This window comes from Lytechinus variegatus, chromosome 5 (assembly GCF_018143015.1).
Source record: "Lytechinus variegatus isolate NC3 chromosome 5, Lvar_3.0, whole genome shotgun sequence".
NCBI classification, from domain to species: Eukaryota; Metazoa; Echinodermata; class Echinoidea; order Temnopleuroida; family Toxopneustidae; genus Lytechinus; species Lytechinus variegatus.
The window spans coordinates 18,794,053-18,813,980 of NC_054744.1; the positions used below are offsets into that span (position 1 = coordinate 18,794,053).

Here is a 19,928-nt window from a genome sequence, read left to right on the forward strand (position 1 = left end):
TTTGACATGCATTTATCTTTTAGAGATGGCCAAAATAGAAGGCAGATTCAGAACTGGTATAGATCCGGGATTCAATGGCAAGATTGATTGATTGAATGGCACCCTCAGAGGGAGTGAGTGAGAGAGAGAGAGAGAGAGAGGGTGAAGGGGGAGGGTTGAGGAGGGAGGGATCGAGAGGCGGGGAAAGGGGGGGGGGGGAGGAGGAAACAAGTCAGTCGGGTGGGAAGGGGGGGGGGGGGGGTCAGTGTAATTTCATCTCCATTTCATCATTTTTCTTTTGTCTATATTCTGATTTTTATAACGATTAACACACAATCTAACAATAAAAGCAAAATAATGATTCCCGAGATTTTACATTTACACGATTTGAAATGAAAATTTGGTATAAAACCAGGCTCTTTTGGAAGGCCTGGGTGTGAGTAAGGCGGTGCTACGTGGGGCAGGGATGAAAGCCCTTATCATGAATGTTCTAGACAAAAGTAGAAAAATAAAGAAAAGGAAGGTAAGAGATGAAGAAAAAAAGAAGGAAAGGAGCAACAACAAAAGTTAGGTCCGGTTGGTGTTATACACCCTCTTTTGACAAAAAAAGAGGTGAAAAATTATGTCACTCTTTAGTCGAACGCTTTACCCCCCTCCCCCTCCTTCCATTACCCTGACGCCGGGCCTGGTTTTATGGTGATCGGATTAAAAGTAATGTTACACCATGGATGTAAAGTACCTCCATGTTTGCACACGAAGTTGTGATTGATGGGGGAGCCGCGGAGGGGCGGGGCAACTGGTATCTCTTCTATCTTCCCGCTTCCCGCCGAGTAGTTTAACATAGTCTACAGGGACAGACCCTGATCGAAACTGCACAGGTCACTATACCAGGGGCATTCAGACCGCTTTCACCGAGTGAAGGATTGCAAATAAAACTACATCCACCTCCACGTTTTAATTTGACCTCTAATCACTTCCTTGTTTTGACGGTAAACACACATGGTTTCCCTGCTTTTCGAAATCACCCTTGTACAGTCAGTCCTCGTCACTTCGTTTATAAGTTTCGGAGTTTTCCTTCCGAGTGAAGTTCTAACAACTGGAGTTTCAAACAGAAGCATTATGTAGAAGGATTGTGTAGCAAGCACGATACGATAACTTATTTATCTGTACAGTAGTTGTGGATCATAACATACAGTAGTTGGATATCAGTGCAAGCAGCTGGGAGAGTCCAAGGAGAAAGCAACATGGATTTGAGTACGGATGAACCCTCAACTACTTCCATGGCAAACGGATCAGAAATCACGTGTGATATAAAAACTACACTCGTTCAGTTCTATTGGATTGAATGTAATATTGCTCCTTCGGTAAATATTCTTTCTTACCTCCATGTCATACTTTTATGAATATGTCTACAAAGTTATGCAGAAGTCCTCATGCTTTGGGTATGATGATAATATATTCATTTGTTTCGGTTATCACATGCAGGCACATTAACACGATTAATCATGTTGTTATTGTTAATAATGTAACAGATCACGTATTACTATCCCTTACTATCAACAATATTGTGTTGGTTTAGAAGCTGGAGCCTCGAGGAAGAAGTTTTAGATATATATTGCATCACGGATGCAAATGTGTTCATGCCCCCATTTATTGTATGCATATCTGAAGGCCTTTTATTGTGTTTTTTTCCCCGGATCCAATCCAAATCAATACAATAGTCAATAGTATGCGTATCACACTATCAGTGAAATTATGTCAGTGCAGTAGTGACGAGCAGGATTTTCGTTGAGATTACGCAGTTTATAATCAGGATTTCCCCAAAGAGTTCAAAGTCGAAAACTATATTCTGATCTCCTTGAAAAATAAATACAATAAATTTGTCATATTTTTTAGGAGGGGATGGGGGTGGGTATTGGGTATACGAATTTCAAGTTGTCTTCGAAGTTCTGCGATGTTCAATACTTTCCTAGCCAGTTTAAATTGATATACTTTTTTGTTTGATTTCTGATTTCTTTAGATTATCCTCCTTCTGTTGGCTACTTTTTGCCGATGCAAAACAAACAGCTTCAAGTGGATCCGCCGTCCAAAATTAATCTAGTACGTATTCATATTACATCGGAGAGTTTGTTTCCAAATGGCACTAATTTAGATTTTTATGAAAAGTATATTTTTGAAATCGGTACTCTCCAACCTTTTACTGAAAGCTTTTGGAAAAGAACACCAAATCCGAACCAAATGTCAAAAAGGAATGTGAATATTAACGGGGGGAGGGGGTCACCGTGAACTCAAGTTGATTTCAATGATATAATAATTCAAGAAGGCAGAGGTTTGACGAAAATCCACGCATTTAACAACATAATTCAATAGATAAGATATATTCGTTAAGATTTAATTATCTCACATACGAAAGGCTTCCCCATTATTTAGCCTATAGATCTCTATGAAAAAATGCACATTCGGCAAAAGAAAGCAATCTCATCAAATGTATTGGCAATTTATTGAAAGTGAAGCTGCTCGCTTGTGACGTCATTAAGTAATTGATTGATTTTCTCCAAACTCTTATTTTATCAGGTTAGAACTCCACTTTAAAATACAAAACAATTTAAATGTACATAAAACTAACACCGTCGGTCATTTTCCACAAACACCTGTACTCTGGTAAACAAATGCACAAAAATGGAAATAATGCTTTTCAAAAGAAACCTTATTTCTGTGTTTTTTATCATCTATTTCGAACTACTTTTGAATGCATGGGCGTCTTAAACAGGAAGTACGTGCATTAATTATGCTATCAATGGAATCGGCAGTATTTGAGCCAAATCTGTCACAATTTACTTTGCAATTACTCTAGAAATAGGATAGTAGAAAGGTGATCTGACTTGCTTGGAGGAATTTGGAGAAAAAATTTATTAGGAGTGTTACGTAAAGAAGGTAAAGTGTGATCACTCTCTATATAGATTCATTCTAAGTTAATGACTTACATTTATCCACCCTTTAAAGACAGATTGTTTTCAGTAATTTTCATTCAGTTTCAGAGAGAAGGTCTTAAAATAGTTAAAATTATTACAGAAGTTCTGATCATTTTTAATGGATAGTATTTTTTTTAGTTTGACATTTATAATAAAAACACCCTTGAGATCGCAATATTCCATCCAAGAAACATTCAAGTTTGGAGGCTTTTTTTTAATGTGACATGCATAATACAAAAAGGCAATAAATGGAAAGTGTATTAATTACAAAAAGCTTCAAAACAACATCATTAGCCTAGTCTACAGGCACAGACCCTGACTAAACTTTGGTCAATGTTTACCTGTTTTCATGATTTATTTATTTATTTATTTATGGAATATAAGAATTTATTACGAGATTAATCGCAACCAAGATCTTTGCTATATATGATATATTATTCTGTTTTCTTTTCTATCTTGTGTTATGTTCTATATTGTATGTCCTGCCTCGGCAGTAATAAGCCAGGACCTGGGCTACTTTTACTTCCTTTGTTAATTGTGTTTGTAAACTACTATGTAATCTTTCTATTTATATGTCATCTGATCTTTTATGAATATTGAAATAAATCAAAATGTAGACGCTTTCTTCACACTGCTCCTTATGCTACATAATTTACAGTTACCTCACATTCTATCATTTCTTGATCATCCTTGCACTTTAACAGTCCAGTAAACCTTCTTGATGGCTACTCGAATCGGCTCCCCTATGTCTTCGCTTTCCTGGTCACAAGTAATGTCATCATTGTCCTGCTCCAGCTCAATGCTGACAACCAGGAATGGGTTGAAATCAGTCAGCTTTCAGAAGCCATGCGATGTGAGTCAGTCATCTCCGGGGGGGGGGGGGGGCACCGGGGCAGTCAAATATATTGCTGTACACACGCGTGACCAAAAGGTTTTTTTTTTTTTAGTTTTGGACGCGGGCCGCGCGTGCACTCGTTAAGGGCATCAAAAACACTGATTTTTTTTAAAAAAGGTAGTTTTGAAAAACTGGTCAATGGTCAATCGTAGGGTAAAACGTATTTAGGGTATTTTTTTTTCCAAATCTTTTTTTTTCTGAGACTAGCCAAACGTGTTTAGGGTATGTTTTTTCCCCCAAGCTTTTCCTCCGGGGGCTTTTTCCTCCTCGTTTCTGGAAAGAGTTCAGGTTCTTCCTGATTTTGTTAATTAATTCTAACTGCACTGGGAGTATGCAATACCCATGAATATAGTTTTTTCTAGACCTATTTAAATATATTGCTAGCAAGAAGACACAACTTGTTTAGGGTCATATTCTGGCGACAACTTGTTTAGGTGCCAAAATGTGTTAATGAAGCTCGCGAAAAACCTGTTTAAGGGGGTTATTTTGCACACACACAAAAAAAAACTCATTTAGGGAGTGTTTGGAAATTACTTGGCCACGCGTGCGTACAGGAATATAGTTGACTGCCCCCCCCCCCCCCGGGGATATACCATCTCCTATATCATCTCATCTTCTATACTGATTTCTCTTGGATATTACTTACTCTAGATAAACTGTCTTAAATAAAGGAGAAATAGATTTAAATGATTACTGGCAAAGTTAGGCTTAAAACCGTAACACGTCACCCATAATCATTTTACTTTGGTCAACAATAGCTATGTCGGTCCCATTTTTCCATTGGACATGTGTGTGCGTGTGGGGGGGGGTCGTTCAGGGTTGCGAAGGCTCATTTGAATTTTGCGACTTACATGTATGTGAAAAAGAAACAAAGTAAACGCTCACCAGAAGAGAGAGAGAGAGGGGGAGGGGGTAGGGAGAGGAGAGGGATATAAAGGGGGAGGGAAGGGAGGGGATATAACTGTATATCTATCCATTTCGTACTCTCTAAGCTAAGCATGATCATCGGATACAAAGCATTCACAATCTTTACAGAAAGTGGAGAAAATGTCGTGTATTTAATTTCATTCATCTTCTTCGGATTCTCTAGTCCTTGTCTGGGCCCTCATCAAGTATATGTGCATCGTCATCGCAGGACTAGTCTTTTATCCTCTTCTAGTTTGCATCACGTATAGTAACTTCATGACAGACGTCATCGGACTCTTGTTTACTTGTAACTGGTAAGAATTTAAAAAGAGGATTACAACTAAAAGTATTTATGTTTCCGATATAGCCTTTTTCGTTTATTTAAATGTTTGTTGAAAAGGCAGTTCAAGCAAATTTTCAATTCAGTTCAATTTGAATTTATTCAACAATACAACAAAATAAAATATAACAAAATGTAATGCATCAATCATCAAACAATATAGATAAGCTATCCTTTAAATCCGTTGCTTGAGGAAGGGGTCAAAAACACAATAAAATATAACGCACAAATTATGATTGAATTTGAAATGATAAAAAGAAGCGCAGAGGATCACATAAGTTACACATTTGACATAATGAACATGAATAGTGCAATTACACTCATTACACACCACAAATAATCATCATAAGACATGTCATACGCCCTCATACACAAACTCACATCAGATCAGTTTTGATATGGAGGCAGAAAAGTAGCATTTCATCAGATTCAGAATCTCCAACGGGGCATTAGATGGCATTCATTATAAAAGAATTAAAGGGGAAGTTCACCCTGAAGAAAACTTTGTTGTAAAAATAGCAAAAAAAATATTGAAAAATATTGGTGAAGGTTTGAGGAAAATCCGTTAAAGAGTAAGAAAGTTATTAGAGTTCAAAGTTTTGGATTTGTGACGTCATAAACGAGCAGCTGCCCCATGTGTTATGTAATATAAAATGCATGAATTTCAAATTCTGTATGGTTCCTGATGACTTAATTTTGTTTTCTATTCATGATCGGGTGTGAAGTAATTTGTCTATTGATATACAAAAGGTACAGTGAAAACCATTTTCAATTTTCTGAGAAAATGACATTTCATTGAGTTTTTTACCATTCGCTATGTAGGAATGCTGCTCGCATATGACGTCACAAATCAAATAATTGAAATTCTAATTACTTTTTAATTATTTGATGAATTTTTCTCAAACCTTCGGCAATATTTTTTATTATTTTTTTCTGCTATTTTTACAATAAACTTTTTGTCAGGGTGAACTTCCCCTTTAAAGGACTTTGTTCATTGGCGGCGGAGCAGAGGATTAGCTATTGAGTTTGTGGGGGACGCAACAATAGCCGCCCCCCAAACACAAAAGATAATCCTCTGCTCCGCCGCCAAAGACTTTGTTAATAGTAATAATAAATTTATTTTTTTATTATTATCTCGCAGGTTTTCTATGTATATCTATATTTACACTCTCTGTCCTTTTGGGGTAAGTGACACTAAAGTTTCCTTTTATTTCAGCTAGGAGTAGGAGGGGTGAATATAAAAATAGAAAAAAAATAGTTTTTTTTTATCTTACTTGCAGTACAGAGCAATGTTATATACATAGCAATGTTTTCCCGGCCTAACCACGAGAGGGTTGATTTGGAAGCGCATTTCCTTTTCTTATTCGGGCAGGGGATAGGGGAGGGGTCCAGTGCATGATAATTCCAAGTATTCCGCAGACGCTGAAATGTGATAATAAGTATGTATTCTTTCTGTACGTTTTAATAACGATGTTCGATTATATCTATCGCCTAATGATAAATTTCGAAGTCATCCTTCCCGAAGTGTTTAATAACTTTTTTTTTTTTTTGGGGGGGGGGGGGCGTATAAAAACAAACAACAAATGAACAGCCAGCGCCCTGTAGCATTTACATGCACTTCGAGGCATAATTTTATAAAGCTGGTCAGTGGTGGTAGTTACAGTGAGAGATCAGTGATTATTAGCCAATCAACATCAAGGATTTCACTGAAATAATCAAAGCTGACAATTAAGTCCGTATTGAGAACTTTCACAGGTCTTTCCCACCTCATTTGTTACATTAACACCCATTAATGTACATAACATTTAATTTTCACAGTCAAGAGAAGGTATTCTGAATGGCTTTCGTTACATGCCTGCTCTGATTTCATGCTTTGGCTTGGCTAGCTATTTTCTCTGGAGGATTATCAGGCGTTTGAAGAGAACATGCACTAAATGGAAGAACAAGGCAAGTATCAAAATACATAGTCTCTAAACAACAAGGGAAACAACGATGCTGTTCATATCTTATAAATATTTCATGGATTTTTTTTAAAGGGATGATACCTATTTTTCAGACTGTATTATTGCAAATATGACACTCAGGGGTTCAAAGTTTCACATTATATAATTTGATTTGTTTTAATGCTTTATGAGAATATTTTTTTGTCAGTAGCAATGAATTAGTAATATTAATAATACGTAGGCCTAAATGTCAATTGATATTCAGCCTAATTCTGTTCTTAAACTAGAGAAATTAAATTAATTGATTTTCCTCCAAAATAATTCCGCTTTTCATGCCCTTTAATATATTTATAAAGTATGCCATGGAAGCAAACCGGGCCAATGAAATTTATAGCTTTTGCGTTTTCACTGCAAGGTCGTGTAATCTATCCCGATGCCAATAGTATATGTTCGCCTTATGATAATTTTGTTCTTTTATTTTCTTCTCAAAAGGACTTCAATCTTCTTAGCAATGGCACCATTGATGACTGGAACCAAAGCCACTATTTCGAACGTGTGAAATACCTACTGCGACCCAATCATGAACGACACGGGTATGATGAAATTAGCTTTCCCGTTTTTGTTGTTGATATTATGAGAAACATTTTTATTGTAATAAATTAATATATTGTTGATTATCATCATCATCATCATCGTCATCATCAACAACCATAATTGTCATCGTCATCATTACCATCAGCATCATCATCAACATCATCATCACCATCATCATCATCATCAATATCATCATCATCATCACCATCATCATCGTCATCATCAACAACAATAATTATCATCGTCATCATTACCATCAGCATCATCATCAACATCATCATCACCATCATCATCATCACCAACATCATCATCATCAACATCATCATCCTCATCATCATCATCATCATTATCATCACCATCATCATCATCATCATCATCATCATTGTCATCATAATCATCATCATCATTATTGTTCATTGTATATCATACGATTATTATTACAACTTATTTCAATCTTTAATAGTAATACTGTCTTTATTGTGTTGTTGATTTTTATTGGTATCATCAGTATCCTCCTCCGCGCGGTAAAAAAAAATTACGCGGAGAAAATATTGCGCGAGTCGTTGAGGGGGGGGGGGGCTCTGAGGCCCCCGGCCTAGATAGGGTTAATGATATTAACATTGGTGACGAGATTTGTTTTCAAGTTTCACATTGCATCTTTTACTTTTAAGGAACGTGGTAAGTGGAGGGAAATTCGCGAGACTCATGCAACGGATCTATCCAAGCTTCAAAGGTGAGAATTCCTACTCTCAACATGCCGAAATGTGTAATATCTTTCAAAATATAAGATTTTATAGGTACGTTTTGTTGTAGATATTTTACATTAATACGCATGACAGTTGAATAGGTCATATAGAATCTCATGTAATGATTCAAGGCATCTTTAAAAATTCACAATGTCATCAGGTGGAAGCTCTATTTACCATCGATTTGAACTGTTTGTTCGTGATTTTCCATAGTTAGATTTGATATTAATGTTACACGGCTCAGAAAAAAATTAGTGACGTTTTGTGGAAGCTACCCCATATTTATAATGTAAACTTTATAACTTGCGGTTAATCATATTTCTTTAATGTTTGTCTTATTATACCAAAGAATAAACTGCAATAGCATGTCACTTATAGTCTACGAGAAGAGAAGAAAATATTTTCTTCCAAATCACATATTAAATCCAATTTGACAGCAAGTTATCATCTTCATGATGACAGTCTATTTAAGCACATACTTATTTTCCATTTTTCCTTATTCAGGCTTCAGATATTCCACTCGAATCTTGTGTACAGTTGGACTTTCCCTAATTGTGCTTTATCAGGTGAGTCTTTACGTTAGTCGATCCTCCATTAGTCGAATAATCGACCAACTCTGAGCACTTTGAATTACGCCTATTTGGAACATTTTTGATTCCCAAAAAATTCAACTAAGGTAGATTTGTTCCCGATATTGTATGAAACATGGAAGTTTCAGAAAGATGGTCAAACAGCAATATGAATCTGAACGAACAGTCCCTCTGCGTCCCGTATATTGGGAACATTTTTTTCCCTGTTATATAAACGCATGCCGTCTTCAGTATGGCTAAGCATATTCTTACATACGCATGATGATGATGATGATAATAATAATAATAATAATGATGGTTCAATATAATATTAACAGCAACAATAAGAACAACAACAAGAAGAAGATCAACAACAACAATGATAACAACAACAACAACAACAATATAGTAATAATAATAATGATTATGATAGAAATGATGATAATAATAATGATAATAATAACAATGATAATACATGTTTTGTACTATATTATTCATTTGTTTACTTTATTTAACAAAATTGAAGAAATGTAAATGGGAAAAAAGAAATAAACGTTTACTTGATCAAAATTGACTTGACATTATGTACATGATATATCCTGTATTTTTTGGGGAAAAGAAGGGATAGCTCATGGGCAGTCTATGTTTGCAAGCGTTCGAATATGTTTGCATGAATTGTCATTGTTCACCTAATTGCCGTCTCTCATGCATGCATAAAAACGCCAAATATACTATTTTCAACGTTTCTGTGCCATTTTTAGACACAGTACTATTTTTTGAATTTCGATTGTAAAGGATACATGATCCAGTTAAGTTTTGGTTCTTAATCACCCTCTGTAGTAATACTTGAGAATCGCCATGAATCAATGAAATATTCTTTTATTTTCATTTTAAGAAAAAGATGTAAAATGTTGTCAAAATGAAACAGCATGGAATCACCCAAACGGCCGGACACAAGTTTACATAATGAATCGTATACTGGTGCATATTCATCATAATATTAAATAATAAAAAAATAAAGTTATAGAATAATATGTTTTAAAAATAATACGTGGATTAACGCAAGGGCATATTATGTAATTGATTTTAAAAAATCTTGCTGACGATGTTTACTGTGTGCCATTTTCAATTTTCTTTTCTACCACTATTCAGATGAGCTTGATTTACATCACTCAAACTTTGAAGTTAGTTCAAGATTTAGTTCTTGATTTCTTCGCTTCCATTCCCGATCTAGGAGAGTTATTCCAAATGATTGAGCGTAAGTGAACTAATTAATACGGGAATTACGCTAGAAAATGTAAAGAATTGAAGGGATGGTCCGGGCTGAAAGTATGTATAGCTTGATAAGTGGAGTAGAATTCACTGAGCAAAATGCCGAAAATTTCATCAAAATCGGATGACAAATAACAAAGTTATTGAATTTTAAAGTTTAGCAATATTTTGTGAAAACAGTCATCATGGAGATTCATTAGGTGGGCTGATGATGTCACATCTTCACTTGTTCTTTTATATTTTATTATATGCAATTAGGTGTATTCAAATTTTTTCACCAAGAACTAGAAAAATTGGACTGACAACTGATTAGTGCATTAGATATTTATTGCTGTAACTTATTTCATTATAAGGGAGACATATTATTCAAATAAGTATGAAATAATGAAAAAAAAAAGATTTTATGTAATAACATTAGAAAACGGAAACTGGAGATGTGACATCATCAGCCCACCTAATGCATCTTCATAACGACTGTTTTCACAAAATATTGCTAAACTTTAAACTTCAATAACTTTATTATTATCCGATTTTGATGAAATTTTCGGCATTTTGCTCAGTGAATTCCACTATATTAATATTCTCAGCCCGGACCATCCCTTTGAGGAATGATATGATGTTAATTATATTATAGTACATTTGTATAATGATTATTATTGTTACGGATAATGGGAGATTCTGAAGATATTTATACTTGATGCTTGTTAAAGAATAAACTTGATTTACGTCACTCAAACTTTGAAGTTAGTTCAAGATTTAGTTCTTGAATTATTCGCTTCCATTCCCGATCTAGGGGAGTTCTTCCAATTGACTGAGCGTAAGTGAATAACAATGGAATTGCGCTTGGAAATGTAAAGCATTGAGGAATGATATAATAATTATATCATATTATACATGTATACTGTTTGTTATTGTAACGGATATTGGGGGATTGTAAAGATATTTATACTTGATGCTTGTTTAAAATGTGGTCTTGAAAATTTGTGTAAACCTTTCGAGAGTCATCTCTTTTACATTTTGGATACGATTATATCAAAGAAAGGCGTCCAAGGATTTAGCCCTAACGTACCGGGAGAGGGGTGAGGACTTTTCAGCCCACCCTTGACATTTTTCGCTGAGCGAAATTGCTTGACTTCGCCGCTGGTTTGCTATATACTTTCAAGACTCGCGCAACTTTTCAGACCAAATTTGTGACACCCATCCGCGCGGTTACGATTATTAAACATTATGTAAGTGTCTGTCAAACGAGAATTGCTCAAAAAATGTATATATTAAGTATAAAGTCAATACAAAATCTGTTTCATTTAAAATTCATAAATGACAGTTGTCATTTAATTTGGTGCTATTTATGACTGAAAAACGATGATGTCGAAAAAACACAATAAAAATCAAAAAAGAAAAAGAAAAAAATCAAATAACAAACAAACCAAAAAACACATTAGAAATGGAAAAAAACAATAAGATATATTAAAAAAAATGATTTGGTACCAGATTTTTCTTCTTTAAAAGAATTGTAAGGAATGCCATTAAGAATATTTTCACCACAAATTAGTTTTCTAGGAACTTAATTTATTGAATTAGAGCAAAATTATGAATAAATTAGCACAATCAATGCCATTAAGAATATTTTCACCACAAATTAGTTTTCTAGGAACTTAATTTATTGAATTAGAGCAAAATTATGAATAAATTAGCACAATTAATTCGTATAAAAATATATAAATTTTGTGCAATTTACCTGCATGTGCAAATTGATGTCACGATCGCGCGATCCGCGGCCGAGATCGTGGGGGGGGGGGGCTGAAGGGTCTCCGCTCGCAAAATAGTCCAGGTAAGTTCGGGTTAATGGGGCTGATGACTGCCGATGAAATTGCGTGGAAATAGCGACAAAAGCCCAAACATATCTGAATAATCAATTTTCGAATTCTTGTCGTTATAACCTCCAGTCGCATTTCATCTATCAAGCTATCCTGCAATATGCATATCGCTCATCAACTGTCTTCTTCTCTTACAAAATTACAGGTTTGTATCTTATTTCTAATTTTATTATGAACAGTATTACAGGGCCTTGGGAACGATTTGCTTATACAGTGGTGCTGATTTAAATGTGACAAGCAAAAAAACAAAAAACAAAAACACACGCATAAAAATGGGGGATGTTACTAACAAATGATTGTCATTTTGACAAGCAAATAAGTGGGTTTGTGTCCCGAGAACTTGACAAAATTATTTATTAGTTTTGGTTACAATTTTCAATTTTTCACGCCCATCAGAATTCCAGGGGGTGCTGCCTATGGAGAATACACGCATCAATAGTGGGGTGATTCAGCTACCCCAGTACCCCCAATTCCTGGGCCATGCAGTATTATAAAAGATTTTTTTTTCTTGAAAGGGAAGAAAATCTATAAAAAAAGAAAATATGCAGACTAAGCCGACTACAGTAACTAATGACGACAGATACATTTCTGCCGAACCATCGAAACATACATTTCTTATAAAAGGGTTCTTTTAATTATTTCAGAGTCACGCGAAGCTTTTTAATTTTGTTAGAATAAGTCTTCATCAAGAAGATGGAGTACTCTTCTTATTTTGAAAAATAACGTTTAACCTATCCATCTTAGTAAATCAAATGAACATCTTAGCTGTATTCATTGATTATTTTGTATTGATACTCATTGTTTATACCATAATCCGATAATTTTGTCCAAGATTATTGTATTTGTTTGATGGATATCGAATGCCATACACAGCAAAAATTGTGGTGTTAACCGGTGTACATAAAGGACCACACCAGTTATTTTACACCGGTGTTAAATTGGTGGTGTTAGGTTTACACCTAGAGGTGTTATTACAACACCTTTTGTTATATTTACACTCTTTGGTGTTACGTTTAATCTCTAGGGTGTAATTTTAACACCTCAGGGTGTGGTCCTCTATTAACACCAATTGGTGTCAGTTTCAACACCGCAGTTTTTACAGTGTACCTCTCTGCTCACCATGATCACGTGGATTATGTCTCATAGTATTACATCTTTTATTTCGTCATTTTGGGATGACATCACAATGATATTTTGTTATCAATCTACAGAGAGAATACTAGAGATTTGTGGATGGGCAACCGATCTCGATTCCAAACCCGAGCTAGATCACCACATTCTATTATCGTAAGTGAAGCTAATATTATTTTCATAAAAAATAATGGACAGCAGTGATTGAACATGGAGTTTTCATGCGCGATCAAATTTTGAATTCAGATGTGTCTAATTAACATTATATAATGAACGAACTCTCACCTCATCGTCTCAATATTATTTTATGAAGAATTAATTTATTTTAAATCTTTAATCATGTTTATTGTTTTGTATCATTATTTACCTCCGATCATTGTCTAACGCTCATTGCGCCATTACAAAGGCTCAATTATTGTTATTTTTTATATCGGTCGTTGTTACGTTATGTCACACAAAAAAAATATTCTTTTTTGTAAAAAAAAGCAAATAACAAATCCTGTCTCATTTTTTTGTAAAGAAAGTTGTAATTTGAATTATTATATTTTGGAAATTCATTTCTCTTAATTATGAATATTCACATTCTATTTCACAATATTTTTTTTTACCAGGTCTCTTGCTTGAAATTTTCCAGCTTGAGCGTTGCTTACACATTCTATGGTAAATGGACATTTTTGTTTTACCAAGTATAAATATGATTATATAGTATATATTTCCCTTAAAGGGAAATTTATCTCAATTGTAGAGGCTAGATAAAATTTGAATGTATGGTCGTTGTGGATCAATTTTTTTATGTTAACAATTATTTCAAAGCAACGTTTTTACTTTGTCGAAAATTTGATTGGGGTTGTGTAAGGAATGCAGTGCATGTGATGATGTAAAAAATAAAAGGAAACTGAGGGTCTCTTTTTGACTTATAGGTAACAAACTTTCGTTCGCAAATGTATCAGTAACTTACAAAGAAGAACTATATCAATATTGTCAATTCCATTCAAATATGGTGTATAGTGTATTGTTTTGATTGGGTAAGGTAGATTTAAATTGTTTTGCTTGAAAATTAGTTTGATTGGAAGTTTGTTTAGGAAAATTCTTGGTCTTTATGATATTTTTTCTTTTTAGGTTTTCTGGTGCTTCAAGTGGTTCTGTGGACAATCATGTCTTTTGTGGTAATCATTATTGAAACAAATCAATTGATAGAGCTACTCCGTGATTATTGGTGAGTTGAGGCTTACAGTTTTCTTATCTCAAGCGGTTTTAAGTTATTATTTATCATTATTTAATTATGAATGTAAACTCTGCTAATCACACCTCTGTATTTTGATGAGAGATGTATCAATGGATATAAAAAATAGATCCTTTCATTCTTTTTTATTTTAATTAATTTCTTTTTCAGGTCACATGTCTTTGTGATCCTTCTCATCGTGGTGATACAACAACTTCTAGCTCGGTTCGTTCTTCTCAAACGGAACACAAACGGAGCATTGGTCATAGATAATAGGTTCGTCATTGCACTAGCCATTATAAGAATACCTGCTGCATCTTCGTATCACTTGACCAATTAGATTGCAGCATCCTATTTAAGAATCTGCATCCAATTATAAAATCGACCCCTATAGATGTATGTAGGGTAGATGGTACCACAGTGGAGTCAACTTGGGTGTTACAATAACTTTTAAGTTAAATTCCAAATCAAATGTAAGTCCCTAAATCGGTCATAAATCATAACCACAAATTTGTGTACAAGTTCGTTAACAATTTAGCAACGCCCCACAACGATTGATTAAATAAATTGTGTTTGATTTTTATTTGAAAGTTAAAAAGAAAAAGAGAACGAAAGAAATGTATATTTCGAGAAGTTAAGCACGCCACCCTACGTCGTTTTTTTATCATGTAGTAAATTGTCTTCTCCCTCCTTTCTCTTCATCTTTTTATTCCTCTCTGTTCCTCTCTCTTCACAGGCACCTCTTTCACATCGTTGTCCATTTCTTCTTCTTTCTCAACATCATCGTGGGTCTATTGGGGAGTATCCTCCGCATAATCAAAGTCACCTTCATTGGCATTATCTTGATCGGTCGAGTCGACTTGTGTTTGGCGCCTCGTGGTTTTGAATGGGCAGACAAGGGTGAGAATCAAACGTTCATTTTTAAGATAAGGAGTTTTCTCTCTGAGACGCACGAGAGATTTAGAACACCGTAAATGTGTTGAAAATGCCCGTCAAATGACAATGAACGGCTAGGAGGTCTTTGTCGAAAGTTGGTGAACCGGGACAGTCGTCCTAGAAGAAGTTTCGGAGCTGATGAAAAATTGCAAATTATGCCGTGTGTCCAGTTTTTAGGACGAAACTGCTGTGTTGATTCACCAGTTTTTTGACAAACACTTCTTGGTTGCTCATAGTTATGAAGGGCATTTGACAGTATATTTTCCGTGTTCTTGAAAGCGTTCTGCATCGAGGTGCAAAAACTTCTATTAGTGATCTGTTGCCAGTTTCATAAAACTTGTTACAATAAAAATTTGCGATAACAGTTTAAAGCTACTGAAATCCTTTAATCTGATTGGTTGATTGAATTTTGTTATAGAAATTTTTCATTTGTTACTATTATGAGTGTTCATGAAACGGAACTGGGATAAAAATCAGTTCTTGAGGGAGAATTACTTTCTGATTTAGTAAGCCAGGAAGGAATAATGTCCAGATCATTCGTCCTGTTCTAGAGAATATGAAGAATCAAGAGGAGATGAAGAAATAAGAGTGTGATAAGGAAAATAATGAGTATTGAAATTATGACAATAAAAACAATGATGATGGCAGCTATGATGATGATGATGATGATGATGGTGGTGGCGGTGGTGGCGGCAGTGATGATAATGATGATGGTGATGATTAGCCTGATGATGATGATTGTAGTGATAATAATGATGATGATATAACTATGATGATAGTGATGATGATGATGATTGTTATGGCAATGATGATGAGGATGATGATGGAGAAGAAAAAGAATAAGAAGAAGTAGGAGGGAAAGAATGAGAGGAAAAAGAACGTGGGGAGTAAAAAGGAGAAGGACACGATTGGAGAGGGTAAGTAGGAAACGAAGTTGAAAGAGGAAAAGGAGAAAGATCGGAAATGTGGCACCATCTGGGAAAGATCGGGGATGGGATTATTGTTTTCCAGGATGAAGAAAAGTGAATGATACAAGGAGAGAATTCAATTGGAAAATGCAAAATAGAACCTTCAGGTCATATAAAACTAAACATTTCGGTGGGTTTCGGGATAATAACCTGCTCAAGATGATGACTTGGGGATTAAAACATCCCGTTTTCAAGTAAATTTTCACAAATAAATCTGCTCGCGACTCGAGTTTTCATGGTGTTGTTTTCGCTAGATAGCTCCTCATGATATGAATTCCTATATAAACAGTCCTTTACATTTTCTCTTTTCAGGCCATTATATCAAATACTGTCACCCCGTGCTTTAATTTGCATTCTCATCAATTGATAGTTATTACGTATCCTGTGTATTCATGATTACAATATTGATTAGATTGTCCCGTAATTAGTACTAAACCGCTGAAACCTCTTCGTGCTTGCACCGGTTGTTTATTGAGATAAATGTTCTTTATTACACTGTCCTGTTTTTGAGGTCCGAAAATAAGCTGCGCTTCCCGTGGCATCCATTCCGTTCATGATTACAAAACGTGCTGAATGTAGTGTCCAGTTTTCGGGTCGGAAAATAATATTAGTTTACGGACCCCTCACATCTAACCAAATTGCCTGAAATATGCCTTGCGATGGCTGGTGAAAGGCATTTAAAGAAAAATCGTTTTCAATGGTAACTGATCTTTTTGAATTCACATCTCTTATCTAGTCAGCGGTAATCGTTCGTTTATCGTTCATGTGTTAATGTCGCTCATGGTCCCTCATCGTTCTTTAGGCGCTTTTGCTTTTGGACCGATCTCTAACACAAACGTACAAGAATGCCCGATCAATTCCCTCGTCTTCGTTTCTAATCGCACGCCATATCAAACCATTGCTCACTGTTCGTTCGTCTTATTGGGTTATATCAATCCTTCGCTCACCTTCGGCTGCAATTTACTCAAAAGAGGTGAACCGAAAAATCGATATCCTTCGCGTGTCATCTTTATCCTTCGCTTACCGTTCTTTAATAAAATTTGACAATAGTTACTGATCTCATGATTTGACGGAAATTTAATTTGAATTCGTTGAATTCGTGAGCATTTCGTACATTTATCCCATTCGTCACCCTTCGTCCGCCAACATTCGGTCAGGTGTGGGGGGGCTTTAAAATGCGGATAAAAGTATTTTATTTTGGTGAAGGCTGGATAGTGGGTCCGTCCCTGGTTATTGATTGTGCATTTTGAAATTAATTTCTTTCAGGTTTCAAAGCATATCGGTCATTTCTTCAGTTGGAGGTGAGCCTTACACATCCAGTAGTCGTCACATTCTGTCATTTATTGAACCGATCACGAAGAAAGGGACGTTCACTAAGTGGAGAGACTGATGTCGAGAGGGGACACGATGACGACTCACATGTCTGTGACGACGTCGCCATTGAGGGTAAGAAGCTTATGTAAAAAAATTAAAAGAAAGATTGGCCTTATAATATTATTGTTAATATATTATTGCAGAATCCACGGAACCGGGGGGGGGGGGGGATCAGCCCCCACTTTTCTCACTTTGTACAGACCCGTTGAAATCTCAATATGATTGTCATGCTGTACATTGTCACCCAACCACCCCCACACACACTCACACTTTCGGCTCACCCCCTCCCCAAACAAGTACACACGTTTGGTTCAGCTCCCCTCCTTCAAAATATGTCCTCGACGCCTGTGAAATAATGTCATGTTTCAACCGTTTGGCTTTACACAAGTAGGACCCAATCTTACATAACCTGTCATTAACTTTAGGACGTTTGTTAAGGAGTTTTATTCTCCCTGTAATCTGATTTTAGACAGTAACAGGCCAGGGTATCATAAACTCTGATTGGTTTTCACCATTGACTGATTTGATCAGGGGCGTAATGTCTTACAATCAGAAGTAATTCCTTCTTTTCCGGGCCGGGTGGAGGCTTAATTGCTTTTTCTTGGAGCCAGAATAGAGCTTATGCCACAAAAGACTACTTAAGATGAATATTCGTCTTTCTTGTAAATATGCTGTGAAATTACTATCCTATGTGTTCATTGGCGTAAGTCCGTGACGTCATGCTATTCAAGGGGGGGGGGGTAAAACATAGATCACCCCCCCCCTGATCAATAGGTTCCCCGCTCGGATTGACGCCCGTTATTTAGTTTGTTGAATGCGTTTGAATTTGAATCATATTCACGATAGTTCAAAATCATCTCATTCACTCACAGATGTGGTCTCCTCCTTGGGATCAGCGAGTGCAATTCTCTCGAGAAGAGTGCGAAATCGCTGGCTGAAAGCTTACACGTTGATTCGAAACAAACGACTGGTGTATGAGAGACTGCACAAGCTGGAGGAAACGAGGGGAGACGGATCGCAGCATAGCCTGTATTTCATGGCCTCTCACGAATCTGAAAGGGTGTAGAGTTGATTGCCATTAGGCAAGTAGACCTATACCCTTCCATAAACCTATCCTCCAGTTAGCCGCCTAATAGTAATGCGGATAATTCAATAAAAATTGCGTTCACAAACTCCGAAAATAAGCCGCATTATTTTTACGATCGCCCGTCCTGAAAAAGGCGGATAATCGTCATGACAACTGGACACTATGTCGACTATAAGATTTTAGCAAAAGCTCTCTCAATAAGAATTAAAAAAGTATTGCATGAAATTATTTATATTGATCAGGTTGGATATATAAAAGACAGAAATATAGGAGAGGCAGTAAGGTTAATAGACGACATGATTTTTTATACGAAACAAAATAATATTCCTGGCTATTTAATGGCAATAGACTTTGAAAAAGCATTCGACTCTGTGTCCCACTTATTTTTACAAAATGTTTTACGTCATTTCGGTTTTGGAGCATCTTGGTGTAGGTGGATTAAAACATTATATAATAAAGCCTCAAGCTGTGTTTTTAATGGAGGCATATCTACAGGGTATTTCTGCGTTGAAAAGGGAGTAAGGCAGGGGGACCCGCTCTCTCCCTATTTATTTATTTTATGTATCGAGGTCTTAGCTCATTCGATTCGTAAAAATTCCGATATACGTGGAATTCACTTTGGTGATTTTGAAGTTAAACAAATACTTTATGCAGATGATATGACCCTTTTCATAAAAGATACATTATCAATAAATAACATAGAAAAAACCTTTGAAAAATTTGAAAAAATATCAGGTTTGAGAATAAATAAAGACAAAACCTTTATTTTGCTGTTAGGCCCCCTCTCCGAAGAAAACGTTAGAATGCCTTTTGGTAAAGTAGTAGAAGTCATTAAAATATTGGGTATAACTTTTTCATTGGATGTGGAGGTACAGGAAAGGATAAATTATAAAGAGATCTTAAGCAAAATTAAAAATTTGTTGAATTGGTGGAAACAGAGAGATCTCACTCTAATGGGAAAAATTCAATTGTTGAAAACATTTGCACTCTCGAAAATAATTTTTGTATCGTCACTCACCCCAGTACCACCTTGGGTTTTTCATGATATTGAAACGTTAATGTTTGATTTTTTATGGAATGGGAAAGACAAAATAAAAAGGAACATTATGTGCATGGA

At 35.6% G+C, this 19,928-nt stretch overlaps 1 protein-coding gene across 1 annotated transcript; it reads left to right on the forward strand.

The window, feature by feature from the left end:
• The first annotated feature begins 1,123 nt into the window (after positions 1-1,123).
• LOC121415642 (stimulated by retinoic acid gene 6 protein-like) lies at positions 1,124-18,901 on the forward strand. Its single transcript, XM_041608930.1, has 18 exons — positions 1,124-1,343; positions 2,000-2,079; positions 3,656-3,804; positions 4,937-5,066; positions 6,234-6,276; positions 6,911-7,039; positions 7,528-7,628; positions 8,301-8,362; positions 8,880-8,941; positions 10,097-10,202; positions 12,163-12,238; positions 13,305-13,380; positions 13,836-13,884; positions 14,344-14,440; positions 14,618-14,722; positions 15,183-15,346; positions 17,617-17,796; positions 18,597-18,901. The coding sequence occupies exons 1-18, from the start codon at positions 1,224-1,226 to the stop codon at positions 18,788-18,790; spliced, it is 1,923 nt and encodes a 640-aa protein (XP_041464864.1). The 5' UTR covers positions 1,124-1,223; the 3' UTR covers positions 18,791-18,901.
• The last annotated feature ends 1,027 nt before the right edge of the window (positions 18,902-19,928 follow it).

Bases quoted from the DNA above. Each gene is read 5' to 3' on its own strand.
- LOC121415642 (XM_041608930.1), top strand. From the start codon at position 1,224: ATGGATTTGAGTACGGATGAACCCTCAACTACTTCCATGGCAAACGGA. The intron at 5,067-6,233 runs GTAAGAATTTAA...ATTATCTCGCAG, and splicing joins CTCTTGTTTACTTGTAACTG to GTTTTCTATGTATATCTATA. The intron at 7,040-7,527 runs GCAAGTATCAAA...TCTTCTCAAAAG, and splicing joins GCACTAAATGGAAGAACAAG to GACTTCAATCTTCTTAGCAA.